Source organism: Aedes aegypti, chromosome 1 (assembly GCF_002204515.2).
Source record: "Aedes aegypti strain LVP_AGWG chromosome 1, AaegL5.0 Primary Assembly, whole genome shotgun sequence".
Classification (NCBI taxonomy): domain Eukaryota; kingdom Metazoa; phylum Arthropoda; class Insecta; order Diptera; family Culicidae; genus Aedes; species Aedes aegypti.
In genome coordinates, this window is record NC_035107.1 from 163,962,613 (window position 1) to 163,986,162 (window position 23,550).

General features: G+C 42.7%; 1 protein-coding gene and 1 long non-coding RNA gene across 3 annotated transcripts in view; one reads left to right on the forward strand and one right to left on the reverse strand.

Annotated features, from left to right (window-relative positions):
* The window catches only part of LOC5569913 (serine-rich adhesin for platelets), a 1,178,520-nt gene that overhangs the window by 678,436 nt on the left and 476,534 nt on the right, over positions 1 to 23,550 (forward strand). For both annotated transcript variants that reach the window (XM_021852955.1, XM_021852960.1), the window contains exon 3: positions 3,504 to 3,636. In XM_021852955.1, coding sequence (XP_021708647.1) covers positions 3,504 to 3,636 — 133 coding nt within the window. The remainder of the gene's footprint in view (positions 1 to 3,503; positions 3,637 to 23,550) is intronic.
* On the reverse strand, positions 17,140 to 17,852 carry LOC110679053. The gene is made up of 3 exons (XR_002502169.1): positions 17,432 to 17,852; positions 17,293 to 17,355; positions 17,140 to 17,222 (listed from the first exon to the last, which is right to left on the reverse strand). It is a non-coding gene; the product is annotated as an uncharacterized LOC110679053 (long non-coding RNA).

A 23,550-nucleotide genomic window follows, 5' to 3' on the forward strand; every position in this document is an offset into this window, starting at 1 on the left:
TTGTCCCATGTTACTTTTTGTGCATTTTGACTTTTTGTCATCAAACAGATTATTTAATATATTTTAGAAAACACTTACCAAAAATTAACTTTGTTCAGGAAACTTAATGAAAAGCAAGCCAAGTCAATTTGTCCCATTGTTGAATTTCCACGCATAACTGTCCCACTACAGTATTTCTACGCATAATTGTCACACTTTACAATTCGCTGCGCTGATCTAAAACAAAATAGTCAGTAGGCAGTTTTTAATTAGCTGTTGTTTGGGAAAATCGTTTTGAACACTTTCTTACGTTGACTTTACACCCCATGTAGAACACTACCTGTTTTATGTGTTTGTAATATCGGGATGCATTCATCATTCATGCGAGCCTGACGTCAAATTCTATTGAAATTTTTAATATCAAAATTTTATTTCTCATCCGTTTTTCAATGAATTTCAGTTGAATTTTTGGGCCGATCACAAAATTCTTCTAGTTTTTGGAACCGCGGTCATCGATTAGAAATTTATCGTTATTTTGAATTCATCACAGGGAGTACTGAAATAATCCCACTTGAAGAATCAGGAACCACTTTAATTTCGAGTCCATGGCTTGCGACAAATCATCTTCATGATTTAGCAAACCAAGTCTAAATAAAAATAGTTCGACCGTTTTTGGATGACTTGGCCACATGCTGGGTTGTTCCGAATACCGGTTCATTGCTGGAAGTGGCCATATTATATTGGCGAATCTGAAACCTGGCTTGCGACATATCAATTTTCATGAATTTGCAAATCAAATCTAAAGGTGGTTCAAATGTATGTCGGATTGTTCCGAATTCCCGGTTTCCTGGGGGAAATGGCCTTTAAACCGTCAGTTCTGAAACCTAGTTGGCAACATCAAACTTCAAAAACTCTCAAATTAAGGCTGAAGAAGCATAACTCAAAGGTTCTTGGATAACTTGATATCATGCCAGGTTGTTTCGGGACTCTGTTCCCCAGAGGAAGTGGCCATTATATTGGCGGTTCTGAGACCTATCTTGTGACAAATCAAACTTGATGAAGTCAAGAAGTCAAAGTCAAGTCAAAAGAAAAATAGTTCAAGAGGTTTTGGATGCCCTGGCCACATACTGGGTTATTCCGGATAATTGGTTCTTCGGTCGAGTGGCAAACATGTTGGTGGTTCTAAAGCTTAATTTGCGATGCATCAAATATCATGATTTTGCAAACCAAGTACAAAGAAATGTTAAATCGTGTGAAGATTTGTGTCGTGAATTTTGAGTTAAATATTTACTTCGCAGAACAACCTCGAATTCACAGATGAGTTTCTGTCAAACCTGCAGCAGGAAGAGTCGATAAATGAATTTATAACATCTTATAAACTCTCTAACTTACTCATCCACTCTTTCTTACACTAACTCATACATTTTCTCATTATCACACATACAGAAAACTTTGCTTTCCATCCCAAACTATAAAATCGTATTTCTCCACTTCCCCACACGTGGCTCCGTTTGGCACATGTCACTTGAGCCGTCATTAGGTGCCTTAACATAGTCTTGAGGACATACGTCCTCTACATTCGGTACAATCTATACGCAAGGACGGTCATCTACAGCAGTATGCTTAGCACATAATTGGTCACTACTATCAGTGGGACTGTTATGCGTAGAAATTCACCAAAAACCCCGTATTTCTAGGCATAACAGTCCCACTATGAATTTCATAACAAAATTCACATTTTTCCCATAACACAAACTCTTGACTCTAATGAACACACTATTCTTCATACTATTGTAAAGATTTTAATTTAATTTGCTACACACCTGGTCAATACGAGGCCTAAATGTGCTAAAATCTTTAAACGCGTTTTTCTCGATTGCATATTTTGGAACATGGGACAATTATGCGTATAACGGCAGAATAGTTGTTGAGCAAAATTATTACAAAATTATTAGAAGACTCTTATTTTGTTCAAACAAATAAAACAATAGAAAGCACTTTGTAATCAGGAGAGTGGGAAAAAAAGGTTCAGCGATTTCAAGAATATTATTTTAATGCTATGCTCAATTTTTATTTTTATCATGAAAACATAACTGACCTAGGGGCGCCCAAAGAGAGGTTTGCCAAGGGCGCCATGAGGCTACGCTACGGCTCTGCGTGTAGCTTTCTCATATTTGCAGATGGTTTGTTCGACGAGATATATTTTCTGTGAAAAAGCATGTAGAAAGCGAGGCGAACATCTTTGATTGTAGTAACTTTTATCACAATCGCTGATTGAAATAATGTTCTACCTATTCAAACTTAACCAAAATTTAAATTCTGGGTTCAATTTCAAATCTTTTCTATCGGATTTCTTCAGAAAGAATTTTTTTGCCATTGTGTATTTTCATGTTTGTCATACAATGTATAAATTCACACAATGACAAGCGAATAGCGCCCTTCAACCTATGTCTGTGGAAATTCCAGAAAATGAAAACTAAGTACAATAGCACACCACACCGGGAACGCACAATCACGAAGAAGAAGATAATTAACAACAATGTAAAATTTCCAATTCGCCCCACCTAATTGTCATCATAATAATCAATATACACAGCTAGACTGAAACTGTGTGTCTAAAATAACGAGGGTGGCATCTCAAGCAATATTCAATCATTACTGTATACATTTTCCATATCGACAACGACCGACGATAAATTAATAATTGAACAACTGATTTACCCTGTCAGTATAACTCACCACTAATGGTCATTTGATTTGATTTTCCGATTGAATAGTAATTAGAGTCGCCTTCCATAAAAACAAGGTATTAATTGAAATGAAAACCCAAATCCCGGTTACCGTGCTCGCATCATGATAGGCACGTTACCTTTTACCAAAAATCATGGATAACAGATTCGGGAAAAAATACGCAACAACGTGTAATTTGTATAATTGAACATCCGATTCTTAGTTATAGAGAAATTATGTAGCAATCCGTGATTGTGCTCTCACAATCCTCGTGAGCAAGTCAATTAAACAAATTAATTCTTTGAAACCTTTTCCTGGCTCGGCTCTCACGTCATGTCAATCAACGTCATAACAATCTCCGCCTATGTGACCTACCATCGGTTGTCGTCTTGGCTATTGAAACATTTATCAACGCAAGACCACAAAAACTGAATTCATTATTGATTTTCCGCTGTATTTTCCCATTTGTCTTCAGCATCATTTGTCACACGAATTCCGATCCCCTATCAAGAGGTTATTGATTGTCGTGTCAGAGGAATTCCTGCCATTCCTTTGTCGGTTGCTGGTTTGGATGGTGGCAACAAGAGCATTGTCCCACTTTTTTTTCGCTCACAGCACCAATTGGCACGGACTGTCTGTCTATGCGGAATAGGTAACCTGAAAGGTACTCTCCGAGGATCAGTCAATTTAGTGAATTTTCTCCCATCCTATTCGTATCGTGACATGACATGGTGGTCCAAATACGGAAGTGGAGCGTCGAACTAACTTGGTTTCCTTCTCTGTTTCGTTCACAGTATCGACAACGACGGTAGAGGCTGTACTCGGACGCACGACTTCACTGCCCTGCGACATCACACCGGACGAAGCCAACGATCGCGTCTATATGGTTCTGTGGTTTCGAGAGAGTGCTGGCAAACCATTATACAGGTGAGAGTTTTATACATAGGTACACAGCTAGTTTAGATTACCGAAGTCGGTGAATTTTTACTGGGTTTTTGGTCGGTATTCAACAAATTAGTAAAAACGTAAGCTCTTCGTTTTTACCATATAAATAATAAAAATTTGGGCAAACTTTAACCGTATTTTTCGGTAACATGTTTGTTTGCTTAAGTCTACTGAATTTTTGTTTTTGGTACTTTGAGTGGCTTCCGTAACCCCAGCTCGATCCTCATTTCTATATTTTGAAGATTACAATTAGTACCATGAATACCTATAACAGCAATTTATTTACAAAGTAAACAAATGATGTGTTAGTGAAAGCACGCGTTTGGCCAACTCTGATCCATAAGTGTGTGCTATCCATAACTGTGGGGTGACTGTATGGCAATGAAATTGGATTGAGGAAGAATGTGGGATTCCTTGAGTATGCTTGCCTGGTTGGTAATTTGCACAAGCCGCAAACATTTTTAGGAAAAACTACGGAAAAATGCGTTTCTCAAAATATATGGCGTAAAACTTTCGTCATTAGATCATATGTTTGCGGTTAGCCTAGTATTTTGCAATCAATTTAAAACAAATTTTTCATAACTAGAAATACATTTCTAAAGTGACTAGATGTACAAATTAAAAATAAACCCCGACGATTTGCATGAGGTACCGTTCAAATTAGCGGGGGTGCACGGTATATCAATTTAAGCTGCCCGAAACTAGGGGAATGGAGGTGCTTGACCAAAATTGTTGTTTGTCCAAATTTAGTTTAGATATGTTACAAAATACATTCGTATTTTCAAATTATGACTATATTCAATCATGCGTACGTGATCCAAACTATTTTGCCATATTCAAAATAATTGCTAATTAAACTCAAACTTAAGGTGATTCGTCAAATTTTTAACGATTTTCAAGCATCTCTACCCCATTAACCATAAGCCCGCTTATTCGCCTTTTCGGCCTTATAGGGCTATTATACGGCTGATATGGGGCACGTCAGCGGTACAATAGCACTATATTAGCACGCAGGGCGAATTAAAGTGTCAATTGGTTACTTGGGTACTTCTTCAAAAAGGCATGCATATTTCAAGGATGTGTTATTCTACGCAAACAATACTCTCCATAACAGCTTTCTTTTCTTCTAATACACCATCTTGATTGGATCATGATTTCTCAATTTTTTGATTTTGTCCGGTATTGAGTGCTGTCCGTTACTGGGGGATCTCCCTCTAAGTTTCAATGCCGGTGTGTTCACTCTTCTGCCTCCTTCAGTACGAGCTATCCGCTGTACATGGATAACTTTCTCGCTAATTACCTCTTGCAAGCTGTCTTGTTCCTCCATTTGAATTAAATTGTAACAAGCAATAACGCACCTATTGACGTGCCAATTCAAATAAGGGACATCTTTCAACTCGGTTCCGTTCAAGAGTTTCGTCAACTTCACTAAAGCTGCTGAAGTTGTGAGCCGGACTTTGCACTCTCAGAGTGTTCTATGTACCTTGCATGTAGCACACTCTCTAATACTTCTTCTTATTCTTGGCATTACGTCATCAATGAGACAGAGCCTGCTTCTTAGCTTAGTGTTCATATTAGCACTTCCACAGTTATTAACTAAGAGCTTTCTTTGCCAAAGTTGCCATTTTCGCATTCGTATATCGTGTGGCAGGTACGATGAGACTCCATGCCCAGTCAAGGAAATTTCCATTACGCAAAGATCCTGGACCGACCGAGAATCGAACCCAGACACCTTCAGCATGGTTTTGCATTGTAGCCGCGGACTCCAACCACTCGGCTAACGAAGGCCCCATCACTCTGTAATACACCACCGGAAAATTCACAACCCGGAACGCATTGTAGTATTGGACAGCTACCAATCAACCATTACTGCCTTACTTTCGATAATTATCGAAACTTTTAAGACTTAGTTCTTGTTCTTCTTTTGTGGCGTTACATCTCAACTGGGACAGAGCCTGCTTCTCAGCGCTCTTATGAACACATCTATAGTTATTTTTGCATGTGTATATCGTGTGGCAGGAACGAAGATGCTATATGCACGGGTAAATAGAGGAAATATGAAACCCGAAAAGTTCCTCGACTAGTGGGATTCAAACCTTCTACCCCCTTAAACCTTAGTGACAATTAGTCGATGATAATATTAAAAATAAGCTTTTGGTCCACTCAAACCTTTACCCTACCTCAATCTAACGAAATTGACTGCTCGATAGATGTACCAAACAAATATAACAATCACAATCGTTCTATAATATCGTGCACGTTTTAGCAACAATGGTCAACCAACGTATTGCAGCATATGACATTCAGGCTGATATTAGGAATAAGTTGAGCCGATTGATATTTATTTAATAACCTGTCAAATCGATTTGATGGGTTTGTTATCCACGTTGTACGTAATTAAATACATGATGATTATGCAATGATCAGCATTCACAGCAGTTAGATAATTTATGTCCATAATTACTAGTCATTATATCCTTCTATTAGTTTGCATACATATGCCAAACTCATGTTCGTCAGTACAACAAGACGGTGACCGATTAAGCGCATCCATTCTGATTTTATTGTTTTCATTGCGTTCTCGATATGGTAATCCGCCAGAAAAAGCAATGTACATAATGTTTCGTTTGTCAATTTTAATAAGTAAGTAAGTTCAATCGCAGATTGTGCTGGGGATAATAGAAATCAGTAATATTTATTTTTACTTTTATGCTCAAATTCTGAGCAACATCACGAACAAATTATTTAATCCCGTAAGTCGAGCTCAATTAAAAAAAATATGTTGAAGTATTTCTGGTAAGTCTGGATGCTATTCAAGTAAAATATTTTCACTGAAAAATTAATATCGACTGAGATTTGATGAAACCAGCCTTGGCGTCGTAAAAATTGAGTTTCTTAGTAGTTCCTTTTTGACGGGGGCGTTGCTATTGCCAGGAGGGCGTCAATTATGTTGTCTCATAAGAAATATCACAAAAATTTTAATGTATTAAAACCAAATATATCACAAATACTTCCATATACAGTCCAAACAAATATAGCTGAATAACCTTAGTTAAAATCTCTGTAATAAATAAATAAATTGCAAACAAACGAAAACCATTATGCAAACAGAGCAAACAGTATATTTGGCTTTAACTTTTTGAAAGGCTTCTACGTGACCTGTGTTTGCTGATGTTAGTATGACCCTTTAATTTGTTAAACATAAATTGAACTTATTAGAATGTCATTCTGTATTTTTAGACTGTCTCTGAAATCAAAGAATTGATTTGAATTGAAATTCTCCCAACACCTGGCGTTTTATTAAATAACAAACATTATTATTATTATAGCTTTATTAAGAAGATTTTCAGCCCTAGGAGGAAATAACAAACAAAATATGATTAAAGTTGGTTAAAGTGGGTTAATTCATATTTCTAAACATTTTAAAATTTAAAAATCTTTACGATATCTTACCATTTAAATTTTCATCACTTCATTATTTACAAGCATGATTAAAATATTATGAGCAAATAAAAATTAAATCTGCAGTAACATTAATTTTATTACAAAAATGTTTGTGAGCTTCGTGTCCGTGCGGCTAATGTCGTCAGGCAGTTTAGTGCATCGTGTCATGGAATGTGGGTTCGATTCCCACTACAGCCAGTGAAACTTTTCGTCAGGAATGTTTCTCGACTGTACCATTGGAGCATGCTTGTCCGTTGTCTAGTGTTAAGTTATAGTCTGTGCAGCTTAATGGCTGAAGACAGTGTCCGTGTTTTTTAACAAAAATTTGTTTAAATTGCGATGACATTTTTTATTTCTCGATGTTTTGTATAATTTTTAACAAGTTCTCAAAAATGTTTTCTATTTGTAGAATATATATCGATTGTAATCATTGGTCTTAATTTTCTGGAGATATTTCAAAATTCCTAAGATTGACGCGTGCCATAACCCACTCAAATTACTCAAATTGATGAAAGTATTTTTTGAAACATTTAAGCAAATAGATGCAACAGTTTTCGATTAATGACCATTTAAGTTTCTGATTCCATTATGTCCATAAAGCTCTCTTTTTTTATTTTTTTATAAGGCTGATACAAATATTAATTTTCTTTTATGTCACCACCCCCCTCAAAAAGTCGAAAATATTGAAGTAATGAGTACTCTTGCTTTTGTTTGACTTTATAAGGTTTTCGAGGCAAGGAAGCCGTTGAAACAACTAACCTATGGTAAACCTATACGAATGTCAAGAAAGAGGTTTATTTATTGTCACATTATTTAAAAAGTAGTCGAACAAAAAATTGTTGAATTAACTTTTTTTTTTGTTCCTTATTTATTTTTATCCCCCCCCCCTCGTACCTTCCAAGTGGTGTCGGACATAAAAGGAAATTAAAATTTGCATCAGCCTAATTTTGTATATATTTTGAAGACAACATAATCGAATTGCATTATATTTTATTACATAATTTTTTATTTTTTTTATGAATGGCGGAAAAATAAGTGTTATGTGAGAAGTGTTGGCTCTCCTAGGAACAACGAAACCAGGTGACCAATGATCAAAAGATACAAGGATTCGCAGAATATGAGAGTACTTGTTTCGATTCAATTCCAATTTCAATTCAACATGATGACAACTATCTTGGTGAAAAAAAATCTATTCTATTGCTCTTCAAATAATAATCTCGTTTTACAGTCGACACAAAAGCGATTGAAAAATTGTTCCATTATTGTAAAATATGATGTTTGCATTGATCTAAAAAATCGTTCATTCGGTAAACATCATTGCTCAGTTTAAGTAGCTGCTTTCACTTAGTTCTTTTCTAAGCTTCTAATGGTGGCCTCAGAATTCAAAACGAGCGGTGTACTAATGACACAATTCAAGATGGAGGCCAAATTTGAAATAGGCGCTAAAATTTTTTTAATTCAAGCTACATCTTTCCTCCATGCAATACACTAAATTTGCTGTGTTTTAATGGATATTCTTCTTCTTCTTCCTGGCATTACGATCCCCACTGGGACAGAGCCTGCTACTCAGCTTAGTGTTTTAAGAGCACTTCCACAGTTATTAACTGAGAGCTTTCTTTGCCTTAGTTGCCATTTTCGCATTAGTACATCGTGTGGCAAGTACAATGATACTCTATGCCCAATTGAGTGATGCAAATTTTGAAATTTTGGCTCCCCTATGCTTAAACGATTTTAATTATGGTAAAAAGCATCCTCTCAAAGTTTGAAGTGATTCGGATGAAATTTGACTGTGCACACGCCATTAGAAGTTTATATGGGGATTACTATGGAAAACGCCAATCTTATGTATTCAGCCCTCTATCTCTTCGTCATCATATTTTGTGGAAAAGTGAACAAACTCTTCTAATGTGAAATTTTCCCAGCTACAACTTTGCCGAAGACCACTTTTAGATTGGACGTCAGGATAAATTGTTGCATGCTTCACTATCTGTCCGGCAGGCAACAGTGGTGCTCCTGGCGGGAAGAATAGATCAAAGTAATCCAGGCTACTATGTTCTACAGCAAAAAAGCAGTGTTGCTATGAAAATAATTGAATGATCATCTCAGCATGATATGGACTTTGTTATCAATAATAACAAATTATCCTTACGTCCAATCAAAATGTTGTCTTCGGCAAAGTTGTAGCTGCGAAGTTTTCACATAAGATGTGTTACCGGCAACACTGTTGACCGCGAAACGGTAGTGAGACCACTGTCGGATCCCTCGCAACTGAGCGGTAACCGCCGAGTGGAATGACAGATCGGAGAAAAACAAAATCTGCGTCAAAAAGAAACAGCAAAAGCATTAGTTAGCAGTTCTTTCTTAACAATAAAAGTATAATTATCAAGTGAATTCCATAACTGATTGTATTTGTAAGTGAAATTTAATAGTGAATTTAATACTGTACAACTGTCGTGTAAACTGATCGAATTTGTTCCTTTAGATAGCACAGTGAATCAATCACGAAAATCCCACGCAGTAAGTGGAGAGTCGGTAGTTAACTGAGGTATGTCTGTCAGGGACCGTGAATCTATTCTTTGCCAATTTGAGATAACCTAAAATACCCACGTGAATTAGTTGTAACAGTTACTGTAATATTTGTACATGTAGGACAGTATTTGACGGTGTAACAGTTGAACGAATCAGCGAAGAATCATAACAAGAACACTGAAAATGTGAGTAAACTGTATACTGTAACTGTGAACTTTGTAATAATTAATTTAATAAATTACAGCTTTGAAGCTGCTAAGTCTGCAACTGAAAGGAACGGTGTTTGTTCTGACCATCGAGAACATTCTTCAAAGATTTTCATCCGAAGTTGGATGATTGTTGCCCATCGCTGTCCCGAGGAGAAGTTGATTACCCGGAAGATTTCCATCAAACGAACGACCCACGACTGAAGACCACTATCGTCATCACAGCCGACGGGAAACTGGAGGTTTGATTGCAGCAAAAACCAAGTCAGTAAAAACCCTTTTTTTATATGCCTGCACCACAGTTGGTGTCCCTACCGTTAGTATAAAAGTAAGTTTGCCTTTAGAGAGCTGAAATTAGACAGAACAGCCTAATCATGCCTAGAAACGGTAAAAATGTTACAAAATCTGAGGGGATAGATAGGCCGTGTAAGAAATGCAATAAAAGGGAGGGTGACGATAATTGGGTCTGCTGTGATGTATGTGAGATGTGGGAACATTTTCAGTGCGCGGGTGTGAACGAATCGATCGCGGAGAAAAGTTGGAAGTGTAGTGATTGCCTTGCCGACTGGGACGGTACCGACATTACATCGAAGTCGGGAGTATCGTTCAATGAATCATCTGTAAGCAAGAGCAGTAGTCGAGCATCACAAAGATTGCAGCTCAGTTTGCAGCACCTGGAGGAGCAACGGAAGCTGAGCAAATTGCGAGCTGTGGAAGAGCGGAAGATGAAGGAAAAAGAAGCAAAGCTGAAAAAGTTGCAATCGGAAGAAGAGCTGAAGCAACTAAATGAAGAGCAGGAATATTTGAAGCAAAGGTACGACCTACTGATGCAGATTGAAGACGAAAAGGATCCATCCAGTCGACGGAGCGGAGTGAGCCTGAAAAGCAAGCGGAGCACAGTTAGGAGCGGTGTAAGTGTGAAGAGTAAGCGCGACCAGTTGGAAAAGTGGTTGAAGCTGGACAGTCGAAGCCATCCTCGTCAGGACCCCAAGTTGCCCTGCCGGTTCACACAGTCAGTGAATCAAATCAACAGTCCGTGGTAGTCAGCAAATCACAAACACCAGCTGTTTCACTGCAGGTTCCTGCTCCCCCGAACGTGGATTTACTGTGTCCTTCTGTATCAGCAAACATGGGAAATGTCACAGCGTTGGCGAAATCATATGAGCAGCTGTTGTCTGGGCAAACGGTCACTACATTGAACGAAGGTGCAACAGGAGTTCCAACTGTTGCTGTATCACAACAGCGTGGAATATCAGTTCCGTTTAGGCCAGTGGTTTCTGAAATTTCGAACGGGATGCTTTCAGCTATGCAAAACGTTCGAGTTTCTGATTGCGTTGCATCGTGTTTACCCAGTAATACTTTCTCAACGCAGAATACGTTTATTCCTGGAGTAACTGGTAGTGCGCCACAATCTTCAGTCAGCTCAAGCGGTTGGATGGCAACAGTTTATGGAAACCATCCATATTATACAGCACCCATGACTCATTTGATACCGACGAATGCGTTAAATCAAGTGAACGCATCGCAAGCCGGTACTAGTAATGTTCTTCCGCAACCATTTCCAACCAGCTCAGTGGCACCAGCAGTACCAACTATGTTACCATCTGGAGCATTCGTACCAGGCTTAGATATGGCACCATCGAGATCTGTTGTGGGACCAACAAGTGCCCAACTGGCGGCCAGACAAGTGATGCCTCGTGAGCTGCCGAAGTTCAATGGTGATCCACAGGAGTGGCCTATGTTCTACAGTTCATTCAAGAACACTACCGAGGTTTGCGGATACACCGATGCGGAGAATTTGGCTAGATTGCAGCGAAGCTTGGGAGGCTCTGCTTTGGAGGCGGTACGCAGTCGTCTTCTACTACCGGCATCTGTTCCATATGTGATGGATACGCTGCATAAGCTCTATGGACGACCAGAGATACTGATCAGTTCGCTACTAAAGAAGGTGCGAAAACGTGCCACCACCCAAGGCGGAGAACTTGAGTACGATTGTCGCTTACGGATTAGCGATTCAGAACTTGGTCGACCATATTATCTTGGCCGATCAACAGGCACATTTGTCAAATCCAATGCTACTCCAAGAATTGTGTTAAGTGATCCAATATTTCATTTGTTGCAAGCATTTTTTTCTCAGTGTAGCGCCCGTTAAATTCCTATCCCTCGAAAGAAGCAACTATCTTGATATTGTTTTTGTTTTCTTGAAAGGCGCTTTCCGTTTCCATGTAGAGAAATTTTCAGTTTTATTAAAGTTACCCGTCGTGTACGGTCGGAAAAATACAGTCCACGCTTATAATTTTCGACCGCAAAGATTCGTCCGAAACATTTGGTCCTTGGGAAGCCGGATGGTGAATCGCGCGGATATCGTTGATCGTTCGTGAAATCGGTGGAATAAAAGTGATTTCTGGCTCTGGAAGAAGTCAGAAATGTGAATTAGCGTCGGCCAGCGGGCGGACAAACGATTTGTTCCAGCCTACTTAGCGACGAAGAAAGGTGATTTCCGGCTCTGGAAGAAGTCGGAAAATGTGCTTCATTCTGCTGGGGTAAGGCAGACGTGTTTTTGCAAAGCCACGAGTGTCTAAAAGTGATTCCCGGCTCCGGAAGAAGTTCGAAAAGTGTGGTAAATTTGAGAGCTGATGCGCGGCAATTGAAGTGTGGTTCCCGGCTCTGGAAGAAGCCGAAATTTGGGTTTGCAGCCGTCAGCGAAAGTCTAGTGGTCGCACAGCGACAAAGAAAAGTGGTTCCGGCTCCGGAAGAAGCCCTCAAAGTGTGTTTGGTGTGGTGGGCGGTCCCTCGCAGCGGAGGGCAAAGAAGAGCCAGAAAAAGTGATTCGCTTCTAGCAACGGTAGCCATTTTGTGCTAGCCGAGAAGAAACCGCATGGTGATAATTCGACGCCGGTGCTCCGGTGAGTGAAGAAAGAATACAGGAAGAAAGAAAAGTGAAAGTGGCATGCAGTTGCGTTCCGGGAAGCTAAAGAGAGTTTTGTTCTTGTCGCCCGTTGCCTCTCCATTTGGATCCCCCGCTGTGTTTTCCACTCCTAGAGGTGCAACTGCCGGAGCAGTTTTGCCACCGGTTCAGAGCGTGCGCGAGCAAAGGGAAGAACAAGAAGCTCGGCATCGGGATTCGAAAATGGCTGATTCAGTGGCTGCTCTTGAAAAGTGTTTGGAATCAACAGCAGGTAAGGTCGATAGGATTCGACGAGCGATTGTTGCTGCCGACCATGATTACGGTAAGTTCAACATACATGCCCTTAAATTATACGTTCGTACCGTGGATGCAGCCAATGATGAATACGGTAGTTTATTGAATCGAATATATCTGGTTGATCCAACGCAACGGAATATATTTGAGCCCAAATACATTGATTTTGAGGAGCTGTTTCAGTTTGTACGCATTTCCTTATCGGAGATGATACAGCAATATGAAGACGACCAGAAAGCTGTTGCAGATGCGGCCATTGCGGCGACGTCGAAATTTGAGAAGGCCAATTCCATATGCCAACCAAGCACCAGTGGAATAGTGCCTCCAATGCAGATGGTACCGTCTCTTTTGTTGCCACAAGCTCCGCTACCGACATTTGATGGTAGCTACGAAAACTGGTACAAGTTCAGAGATCGGTTTATTGATATTGTGGACAAGTGCACTAACGATTCGCCTGCCACGATATTACATTTCCTTGACAAGGCCTTTGTTGGAAAGGCCAAAGGAGCTATTGATCAACAGACGTTGAACGATAATAATTACCAGGGAGCTTGGATCATTCTTGCAAAGAAATTCGAAAATTTGCGAATGGTCGTTCAAACGCACATTACACAGTTGCTATCGTTGAAGCCGATGACTAAAGGGAACCATGCGGAGTTGATGGGGTTACTCGATACCGTAGAAAAACGACTACAATCACTGGAGTTCCACAATTTGAAAATGATGGACAGGCTGTCCGAGGCCATCATTGTGACTCTGGTTATCACGAAGTTGGACGCGGATACCCGTAGAGCATGGGAAGCGACCGCGGAACATGGGCAGCTTCCAGAGTACAAAAAGACCATGGACTTCCTCCGAGAACATTGCTGGAGCGATGCGAGCAGTCGATGAGTCTGAGACCCAAAAGTGTAACCTGTAATCCTCGAAACCCTGCTGTCAGCAGCAAGGTTCACACAGCAACAGTTCAGGAAACCAACAGCTGTCTACTCTGCAACGACAATCATACGATCGATACGTGCAACATGTTCAAGGAGTTGAGCGTAAACAACCGATATTCGAAGGCCAAGCAATTTGGTCTATGCTTTGCTTGCCTTAAACGAGGACACCGAACTGCTAACTGTAAAATCGATAGCAAACATCTGTGTTAGTGCAAGAAGAAGCATCATCCTTTGATGCATTTCGAAGCTAAGAAGACACCAGAGACGGCAACGGGCAATGCTGAGACAAGAACGGTTCCTGAGAGATCCAGTGCATCCAGTAGCGAGCCGCAAACCGTGGCGCAGTGTGAAATTCAGAAGGAATCCAGCGTAGCAGTGAAACAAGTTTTGTTGGCGACAGCGTTGATTGATGTGTTCGACAGCAGAGGCGTGGCCCACAGGTGCCGTGCTTTGCTTGATTCCGGTGCAATGGCAAGTTTCGTGTCAGAAAGAATGTGTGACTTCCTGGGTCTGCAGAAGGAGTGCGTGAATGTTCCGGTAGTAGGCGTCAACGGAGCAAGAACGACGGTGAGGTTCAAGGTTACAGCTGTCGTGAGTTCCAGATCGGCGGCTTACAGTTTTCCCTTGGATTGCTTGGTGGTGCCCCGTATCACTGGCGCGTTACCATCATTGAAGGTGAATGCAGCTGCCTGGCCGATTCCGAAAGATCTGAAGTTGGCGGACCCGAAGTTTTTTGACCCAAGCCGAGTGGATATGCTTGTCGGAGCCGAGAAGTTCTATGAGCTGCTGCAGTCGCGCAAGATTCCAATTGGGGAAGGTCTCCCACTGTTGCAGGAGAGCTTGTTGGGTTGGTTGATCGCCGGACCAGTGTACGACACGCAGGGCTTTGTCAGCGTACAGGTGAATCAAAACGCGACGATTGACGGATCGGAAGGTCGACTAGAAGAGTTGATGAAGCGATTTTGGATGATCGACGAACAGACGTATGATCCCTTGGAAAACGACGATTGTGAGCGGCACTTCAAGGCGACTTATGCTCGAGCTGATGATGGCCGATACATTGTGCAGCTACCATTTCGAGAAGATGCGGGTCAGCTGGGTGATTCCCGGGCTCAAGCAGAGAAACGATTCAAGGCATTGGAAAACAGAGTAGATAAGAATCCTGAGTTGAAGCAAATGTACTCTCGCTTCATGCACGAGTACCTCGAACTTGGCCATGCAAGGATTCTGAAGGAAGACGAAGTACATATTGAGGGGGCATATTATCTTCCTCACCATTCCGTTTTGAAGCCCGACAGTTCGTCAACGAAACTGCGAGTGGTGTTTGACGCCTCCGCCAAGTCTACTACGAATTTGTCCCTTAACGATCTTTTGATGGATGCGCCGATAGTCCAGAGCGCTCTATTTGACATAGTTCTGAGGTGGAGATTGCCAAAATATGCCTTTACTGGAGACGTGAAACAGATGTACAGACAGGTGTTAGTACATTTTGACCATACGAAATTCTTGAGATGTCTTTTTCGAGATAGCCGATCCCAGCCGATCATGGATTTGGAACTACAGCGAGTGACGTACGGCGTGGGTCCGGCCGGTTTCCTGGCAACGCGGTCGCTGATTCAGCTGGCCAAGGATGAGGAGCAGGACTTCCCAAGGACGAGTGCAGTCGTTCTAAAGTCTTTCTATGTGGATGATGCGCTTACCGGCGCAGACACTCTCCAGGAAGCGGTGATGCTGAGGAAGGATCTGCAAGAACTACTGTGCCGTGGAGGATTCAAGCTGCACAAATGGTGTGCCAACGATCCAGCGATTCTTGAAGGAGTGCCATTGGAAGATCGTGAAAAGCTAATGAACTTTGAAGATAGTAATGTGAATGAAGTGATTAAGACTCTCGGACTATTGTGGGACCCCGCGAGTGATTGTTTTGTGTTTCGGGTAAAACCACTGACGGACAGTTCGGAACCACCGACAAAGAGACAAGTACTTTCCGAAATTGCCAAATTTTTTGACCCGCTCGGTGTCTTGGGTCCAGTGATAGTGTTGGCCAAGCTAATAATGCAGCGACTGTGGCAAAAATCAATCGACTGGGACGAACCAATTCCGAGTGAAGAATTAGACAATTGGAACAAGCTGCGGTCAGAGTTGTGTGGGATGAGTAATATGCGGATTCCTCGTCGCGTTACCGTCGATAATCCGTCGGTGTTTGAGTTACACGGTTTTTCGGACGCGTCGCGTGCGGCATACGGATGCTGTGTGTACTTGCGTAGTGTTTTCGTGGATAGCGTTGTTGGGGTGACATTGCTGTGCGGCAAATCCAGAGTTGCACCGCTCAAGGAACTGAACCGAAAGGAGAAAGAAGGAGCACCGCCGGAAGAACTAACGATACCGCGATTGGAGGTGTGTGCAGCCGTCCTGCTTGCAAACCAAGTGAAAACAGTGCGCGAAACCTTAGGAATCGATATTTCACGTGTCGTCCTGAGGTCCGATTCGAGTATAGTGATAAGCTGGATCAAGAAGACGAAGCCAAATCTACCAGTGTTCATTCGTAACCGTATCGCTGAAATCCGTGGGTTGTCCGCCAATACTGAGTGGCTTCATGTTGGGACAAGAGAAAATCCAGCGGACTTAGTGTCACGGGGGGTATTTCCTGCGGACTTTTTGAAAAGTGACTTGTGGTGGAACGGACCGGGATTTCTTCGGTCAAGTGTTGACGAGACGGCTAATGACGAACAAGAAGACTATAGTGAATCACCGGTTGCCGTCGAGGCGATGGCAGTTGTGATATCGTCATATGATGATTTGTATCAAGTGATTCAGAACAGTAGCAACTTTCGACGATTACAAAGAGTGTTTGGTTATGTTATGCGCTTCATTCGTAACTTTCGTGCGAAGAGAAGCGGAGGAGAACTTCGTCGTGGAAATTTGACCGTTGCCGATCATCGTGACTCGCTGTACACTATGGTGAGAATCGTTCAACATGTAGTGTACCGCGAAGAGATCAACAGCGTATTGAAGGGTGACCCTGTAAAAGGTAAGCTGCGCAACTTGTGTCCTATTTTCGATGCAACGGAGAAACTACTTCGAGTAGAGGGTAGAATCAAGAATGCCGTGCTTCCATACGATCAGAAGCACCCGTTGATCTTACCGGAGAAGAATCAGTTTACGGACTGTTGGCTCACCATACAACAAAGAGCAGATTCCGTTTTTATAAACCGTTTATTTGAGTTCAATGTGGGGGCGGTTATAAAATTCCTGGATGAGAGGAGAGTAGCTATGAAATATAGAGTTTTTATAAAACAATGCATCTACAAATTTTACTCACGTTTACTACGCGCTCGGAGTCAGACAACAATTGATACTCTGACGGTTATTGTTGCATGGATACCTAAAGTTAATTTTAAGTTAATATCTTTTATGGTTGATTCAATTATACTATACAAACGAAAATAATAATCACTCACCAACTAATTATTTGTGTGATTTTAGATTTAACTGCCGTAATGAATTGCTCGCCGTTCGTGTAGGTTAAGCTAATAGATAAGTAGTTTAGAATAGAAATTCAGCATGTTCAGTTCATAATAATTCACTCTTACCGTACTAATAGAAAATAGCTTATTAACTTTTATCATTAACTAACAATAGATTAAGATTTTACTAACTTTAGACATAAGTTTGTTTTAGATTAAAGAATTGTGCCAATTTGTCTTTGTTCACGCCTCGTTATTCTAATTTCTTGCCATCTCATCTCCTTGACAGTTTGCCAAGTCCATATAGGTACTACAGTTTCCCTTTGTAATAGTATTCGTAGAAGCGTTGCCAGTCCGGTGGAACTGCGCGTTGACAACACTCCCCCGGGGTACGCCAACTTCCGGTTGGCTTATAATGCTTCGCGGTGAACATCAAGGACTGCCAGCTTCGTAGCAGGCCGTTCGTACACTCCGTTAGCTGTTTGAACGGTGGCAGATCGGATGCATCCATCTCGTCCTTTGTTGGTCAGAATGATTCGTCCCTTTGGCCAACAATTTCTGGGAAGTCTTGGGTCAGCGATGACGACTATGTCGCCGATCGAAAGCGGCTTCGTGTGCGCAAACCATTTTGTCCGCCTGGATATTTCTGGGAGATAATCACTTACCCAGCGTCTCCAGAACTGATTGGCGAGTATTTGAGAGGTTCGGTAATTGCGCTGTAATGTAGAACCACTATCATCTAGGGTTGAAAGAGGTTTAGACCCATTCGATGACCCGAGAATAAAATGATTTGGGGTCAACGCTGGAGCAGAATCGTTGTCGATTGGTACATGGGTCAGGGGCCGAGCATTCACGATATTCTCTATTTCCGTGAGTGTGTTCCTTAGTTCTTCGTCCGTGAGCTTCGATGCAGGACGAATTGCCATTAGGTTAGTCTTCACCGTACGGATCAATCTCTCCCAGCAACCACCCATATGAGGTGCAGCAGGGGGGTTGAAAATCCATTCTGTATCAGGACTCACAAATTCGGCCATCACAGGTTGGTTGATTGCAGCCACAGCTTCACTTAATTCTCGGTTTGCACCGATGAAATTTGTACCTCGGTCACTATAGATTCTCCTCGGAGTACCCCTGCGAGAAATGAAGTTTCGTAGACCCATAATACATGAGTTAGTACTGAGGGAACAGACCAGCTCAATGTGGATCGCTCGGACGGTCAAGCAGGTAATCAGCATTCCCCAACGTTTTTCCGTCCTCCTACCGACGACCACCTCCAGAGGACCAAAGTAGTCTACCCCGACATATGTGAAGGGGCGCGTGAACGCTGCAAGTCTTGCTGCTGGAAGGTCCGCCATGAATGGCGGTTGTGGAGCCGCATTTTCGTTTTTGCAACGCTGACAACCTTTGCGTGCCTTGGTGAAGGCGACTCGAATGCGGGGGATGTGAAACTTTTGTCTCAGTTCGTTTATAACAGTTTCGTGATTACAATGATGGTATTTGTAGTGATAGTGCATAATTACTAGCGTCGTGATGTGGTGAGTACGTGGCAAAATAATTGGCTGCTTGGTGTCGTGACTGACAAATTGACAAGCGCCGATTCTGCTTCGCATCCTCAGAACTCCCTGTTCATCTAACCATGGGCTCATTTGATACAGCGGACTAGATTTTGGAAGAAGTTTTACAGAAGAAGTTGAGCGTTGTTGCTGCAGAGTAGTTACTTCGTCAGGGAAACCTTCTTGTTGAGCAACACGAAATAGATACGCTTCAGCTTTTCTGAGTTCCATCATTGTCAGCGGTCCTAGAAAATTTTGTTGCTGTTTCGCTTTCAGTCGTAAGTTAGAGATGTAACGAAAAACAAATGCCATGCTGTTTCGTACGCGCTGCCAGTTCGAGAAGTTGTTGTACCGAATAAGTGAAATGTGTGGAGCCGTGCGATGAACCATCAAGTGTGGACGAAGCTCTGTAGTGGGCGGTGAAACTAGACGAGGGGTTTGAGGCCATTTTGTTTCTGAACACCATAGAAAATCCGGACCGGTGAACCATCTGCTGTCTGATGAAAGATCCGGCTTTCCGTCCCACTTAGTCCCATCGTCGGCCGCGTTAAGCCTGGTCGGCACCCATCGCCATTCCTCTGGCTCAGATGTTTCGAGAATCTCACTTACTCGGAAGGCTACAAATTGTGAGTAGCGACGATGATCTGAATTGATCCAGTGAAGCACGTCCCGAGAATCTGTCCAATACACTCGTCGAGTAATCCGAAGCGTTAGAGAGGAGATGATGGTCTGCGCTAGTCTTGCTCCAAGAACGGCACCTTGAAGTTCCAACCGAGGTATGGCAAGGAACTTTAATGGAGCTACACGAGCTTTTGAAGCTACAATAGAGCACTGCGTAGATCCGTTGTAGTCGAATCGAAGGAACGCTATCGCAGCAAACCCGTTTTCGCTTGCGTCGACGAACGTGTGGAGTTGGATGTCGGTACAGCTGCTTACTGCTAACGGAGAGCTGTAACAGCGTGGAAGGCGGACGTTTTCTACTTGGGGAAGAACGCTTGTCCACAGCTGCCATTTCCTGTACACATCTCCTGAGACTTCTTCGTCCCACTGCACCTTCGATCTCCACACTTCCTGTAGCAAAATTTTGAGAAATATTAGGAAGTGTGCGATAAGTCCTAAAGGATCAAAGATCGTCATTAAGACCCGGAGCATTTCTCTTTTGGTGGGCGGTCTTTGGCCCGTTAGAAGAAGTGAATCGTATCGGTTCCACCCTACTTTGAATAAGAATTCATCTGTTTCCGTACTCCACCACATTCCGAGGACTTTCTCGACGGCAATTTCGGAGGAAAGATCCATATCCTTCTCAGCCGTATCACCTTCGTGCAGTGCCGTAAGAACAGTTCTGGAATTGCACATCCAATTGCGGATCTCAAAGCCACCTTGAGAATGCACATATTTAACCTCTTCCGCTAACCGTATTGCTTGATTTTCCTCATCGACGCTCACTAACATGTCGTCTACATAATGGCGCTTTGTTATTGCTTCCACAGCAATTGGATGGGTGGCCCGGAAACGTTCTGCATTTACGTTTTTGACGTATTGGGCACAGCTAGGAGAACAGCTGGCCCCAAAACTCATTACTTGCAACACGTAGACAGCCAATTCGCCGTTCTCGTCTGTCCAGAAGAATCTGTGACAATGTTGGTCCTCGGTTCGCATCAAAATCTGATGGAACATTTCACGGATGTCTCCGGATAATCCAATTCGACCTTGGCGAAATTGTAGGAGTATCGCCAACAGTGAGCATAGCAGATCGGGGCCCTTTAACAAGGCGGAATTCAATGAAACGTTGAATGATTTGGCGGCTGCGCCCCACACCAATCTTATCTTTCCTGGCTTGTTGGGGTTCGTAACAGGGAATATAGGCAGGTACCAGGTGCGCGGGTACGACTGTTCAAGTTCCTCTGGTGTCAGCTTTCTGGCGTATCCTTTGGCAACATATTCAGCAATTTTTCCGTTGAGAGTCTCTGCTAAGTCAATATCTCTGTCCATTCGCTTTCTGAGCTGTTGATGCCTACGCAAAGCCATCGCTTGATTGTTTGGCAGTCGTACGTTGTCGTGTCTCCAGAGCAATCCTACTTCGTAACGATTATCGAGAAGTTTTGTCGTCGATTCGAGCAGATATTTGGCGCGTTGATCTTCGGAGGAAAGGAGAAGATTCCCATTAGGCTTCGCGACACCAAGACTGTCCAGCGCAAAGTATGCCTTCATAGCCTGGTGAAGCTGGTCGTCTGAATCTTGATTTTCAGAGCATACGTGGACCATGCACTGGGCGGACCCTCCGGCGTCACGACTCAACCTTCCACAAACCGTCCAGCCAATACGGGTCTTGACACCAACAGGGTCCTCGAAATTTCCTTCTTTGCATTTGAGTACTACTCCGACAGAAACATGCTTCATTCCTATCAGAATACGTGGTCTAGCCTCACGATATGATTGGATTGGCAGCCCACGCAGATGGGGATACAGTCGCTTCAATTCTGCAGCCTCCAATGTTTGAAATGGTAATAGCAGTTCCTTGACGGTCCTAACAGATGTAAGGGGGAACCTTTTGTGTTGACTATGAACTCCAGCGATGTCCAGATCGACAACTCGGGAGCTACCTTCGTTTCGTTCCGCACCGCCGGTCCATCGAAGGCAAAGTGGTAGAGCGCCACCTTCAAGTTGTAGTTCTTCTGCCAACTCCTCATCTAATAGTGTAAGCTCCGATCCTTCATCAAAGAACGCATACGTTTCGACGGATCGACTTTTTCCATAAAGTATTACCGGTAGGTAACGAAAAAGAACGGAACTAGAAGTTGTACGGTGGACGTTGCAATCATGTGTCTGGGTACCGATTTTTATTTCGGATGACTGCTGTCCGGACGGCTGTGTGCACACGTTTGCACTCGTGGTCGCTACCTTTTTATCATTGTGAAGTAGCTGATGATGCTTCAGTTCACACCCATCCTTTCCACATGGTTTCACCTTACATACTCCTTTGTGACTGCGGAGACATTTTCGGCAAAGTCCGCTTTCTCTAACTGCAGCCCATCTTGATTCTCTGGATAGTTCTAGAAAACGCCTGCATTTTTCAACTGCCTTGCACCCGCCTTTGCATATAGGACACGTCTCGTGATCCATTCGACCCGATGCTGGCTTGAATTTACCCGATGAAGGGTGAACGCTCGATGATTCAGAATGGGCGTTTAGGAAAGCATTTCCTTTCTTGTTTCCACGAGAATCGCCCCGAGTCGACTTTGACTCTAAACCAACTGGAGGAATAGCAATTGTGCTTGCTGCTTCGGCTAAAGAGTAAACCCAGTTTCCAAACGCTGCTAAATTCACCGCTGGTAGTGTTTGGCGGTAGCGTGCCCAGTCCAGCTTGATGGTTGGTGGAAGCTTGGCAACGAGCTGATGTAACAGAGAGATGTTGTATAAATACTCTTCCATCCCACATGCGTCGACCGTCGCACAAAAGTTACGGACGTTCACAGCAAACTCAACGATAGTTTCAAATTTATCCTCTCTCATAGCTGGCAGATGGTTAATTTTTGAGATTAACGAATGTACAATCGACTCCGGCTGACCAAAGAGCATACGCAGAGTATCGATTACACGCTGAACGTTTGACGGATGCATGAGCAAACTTTTCACCGCCTCATACGCTTTACCCTTCATGCACTTCTGCAGTCTGATAATATTCTCATCATCAGTAAATCCGCACATCGCAGTAGTATTAGTGAAAGTTGATAAGAATATCGGCCATTCTTCGGGTTGTCCGGAGAACGGAGGCAAATCTTTCGATATCGCTTGTCGGGCAGCGAGTTGTTGGCTGTTCGGTGCTTGATACTGGTGCGGATTTGGGTGGGAAACGATTATCGGAGATGGCATACGATTGCGTTCAGGTGGCGGGTATACTGAAGTACCCTGAGGCAGTGGCAGGTACGATGGACGATAAGCAGGAATTCCGACTTCACGTGGTAGACTGGCGGACGACCTATTAGCATCGCTGAAAAGTTGGCTAGCATGGCTAGGTGTGCACCTAGGGCCTGGTCTCATGCTGTACTGAGGCGAATTTGGTTGTTGAACGGACAGGTTCGTAAAAGGTAATTCTTCTACATCCTCTGCTACTCTTACTGAATTGGAGTATTTCGTATGAAGCTTGCCATCCTGAAGCAGGGTATTCGTCTTTTTTATCCAACTCTCGACTCTACTGGAACCTGTGCCATACGACGAACCAGAGCGGCTGCTCATTTGCTCGAGAATGCTATACTTCTTCTGTATGTATTCTCGCTGTAGTGCATTTTCTTCATCAAGTCTCTGAAGTTGCAGCATCAGTGACTTTTGTGTAGAACTCGACCTTATGGTCCCGGCCGGAGTTCCCTTCGGCTGGTTTTCGCGTTCTGCATTGGATTTCTGTAAAGAATCAAAGGCTGACACATCTGCGGTTTCTTCTACAGCTGGCGGTAAATCGGAAATGGGAGCTTCCTTTCGTGAAGCGCTCCTTGTGGTTACTCGTAACGTGTTCGTGGGTCGTCTTATCTCCGAAGAAGACGCCTTTCCATCGCTAGGTTTGCG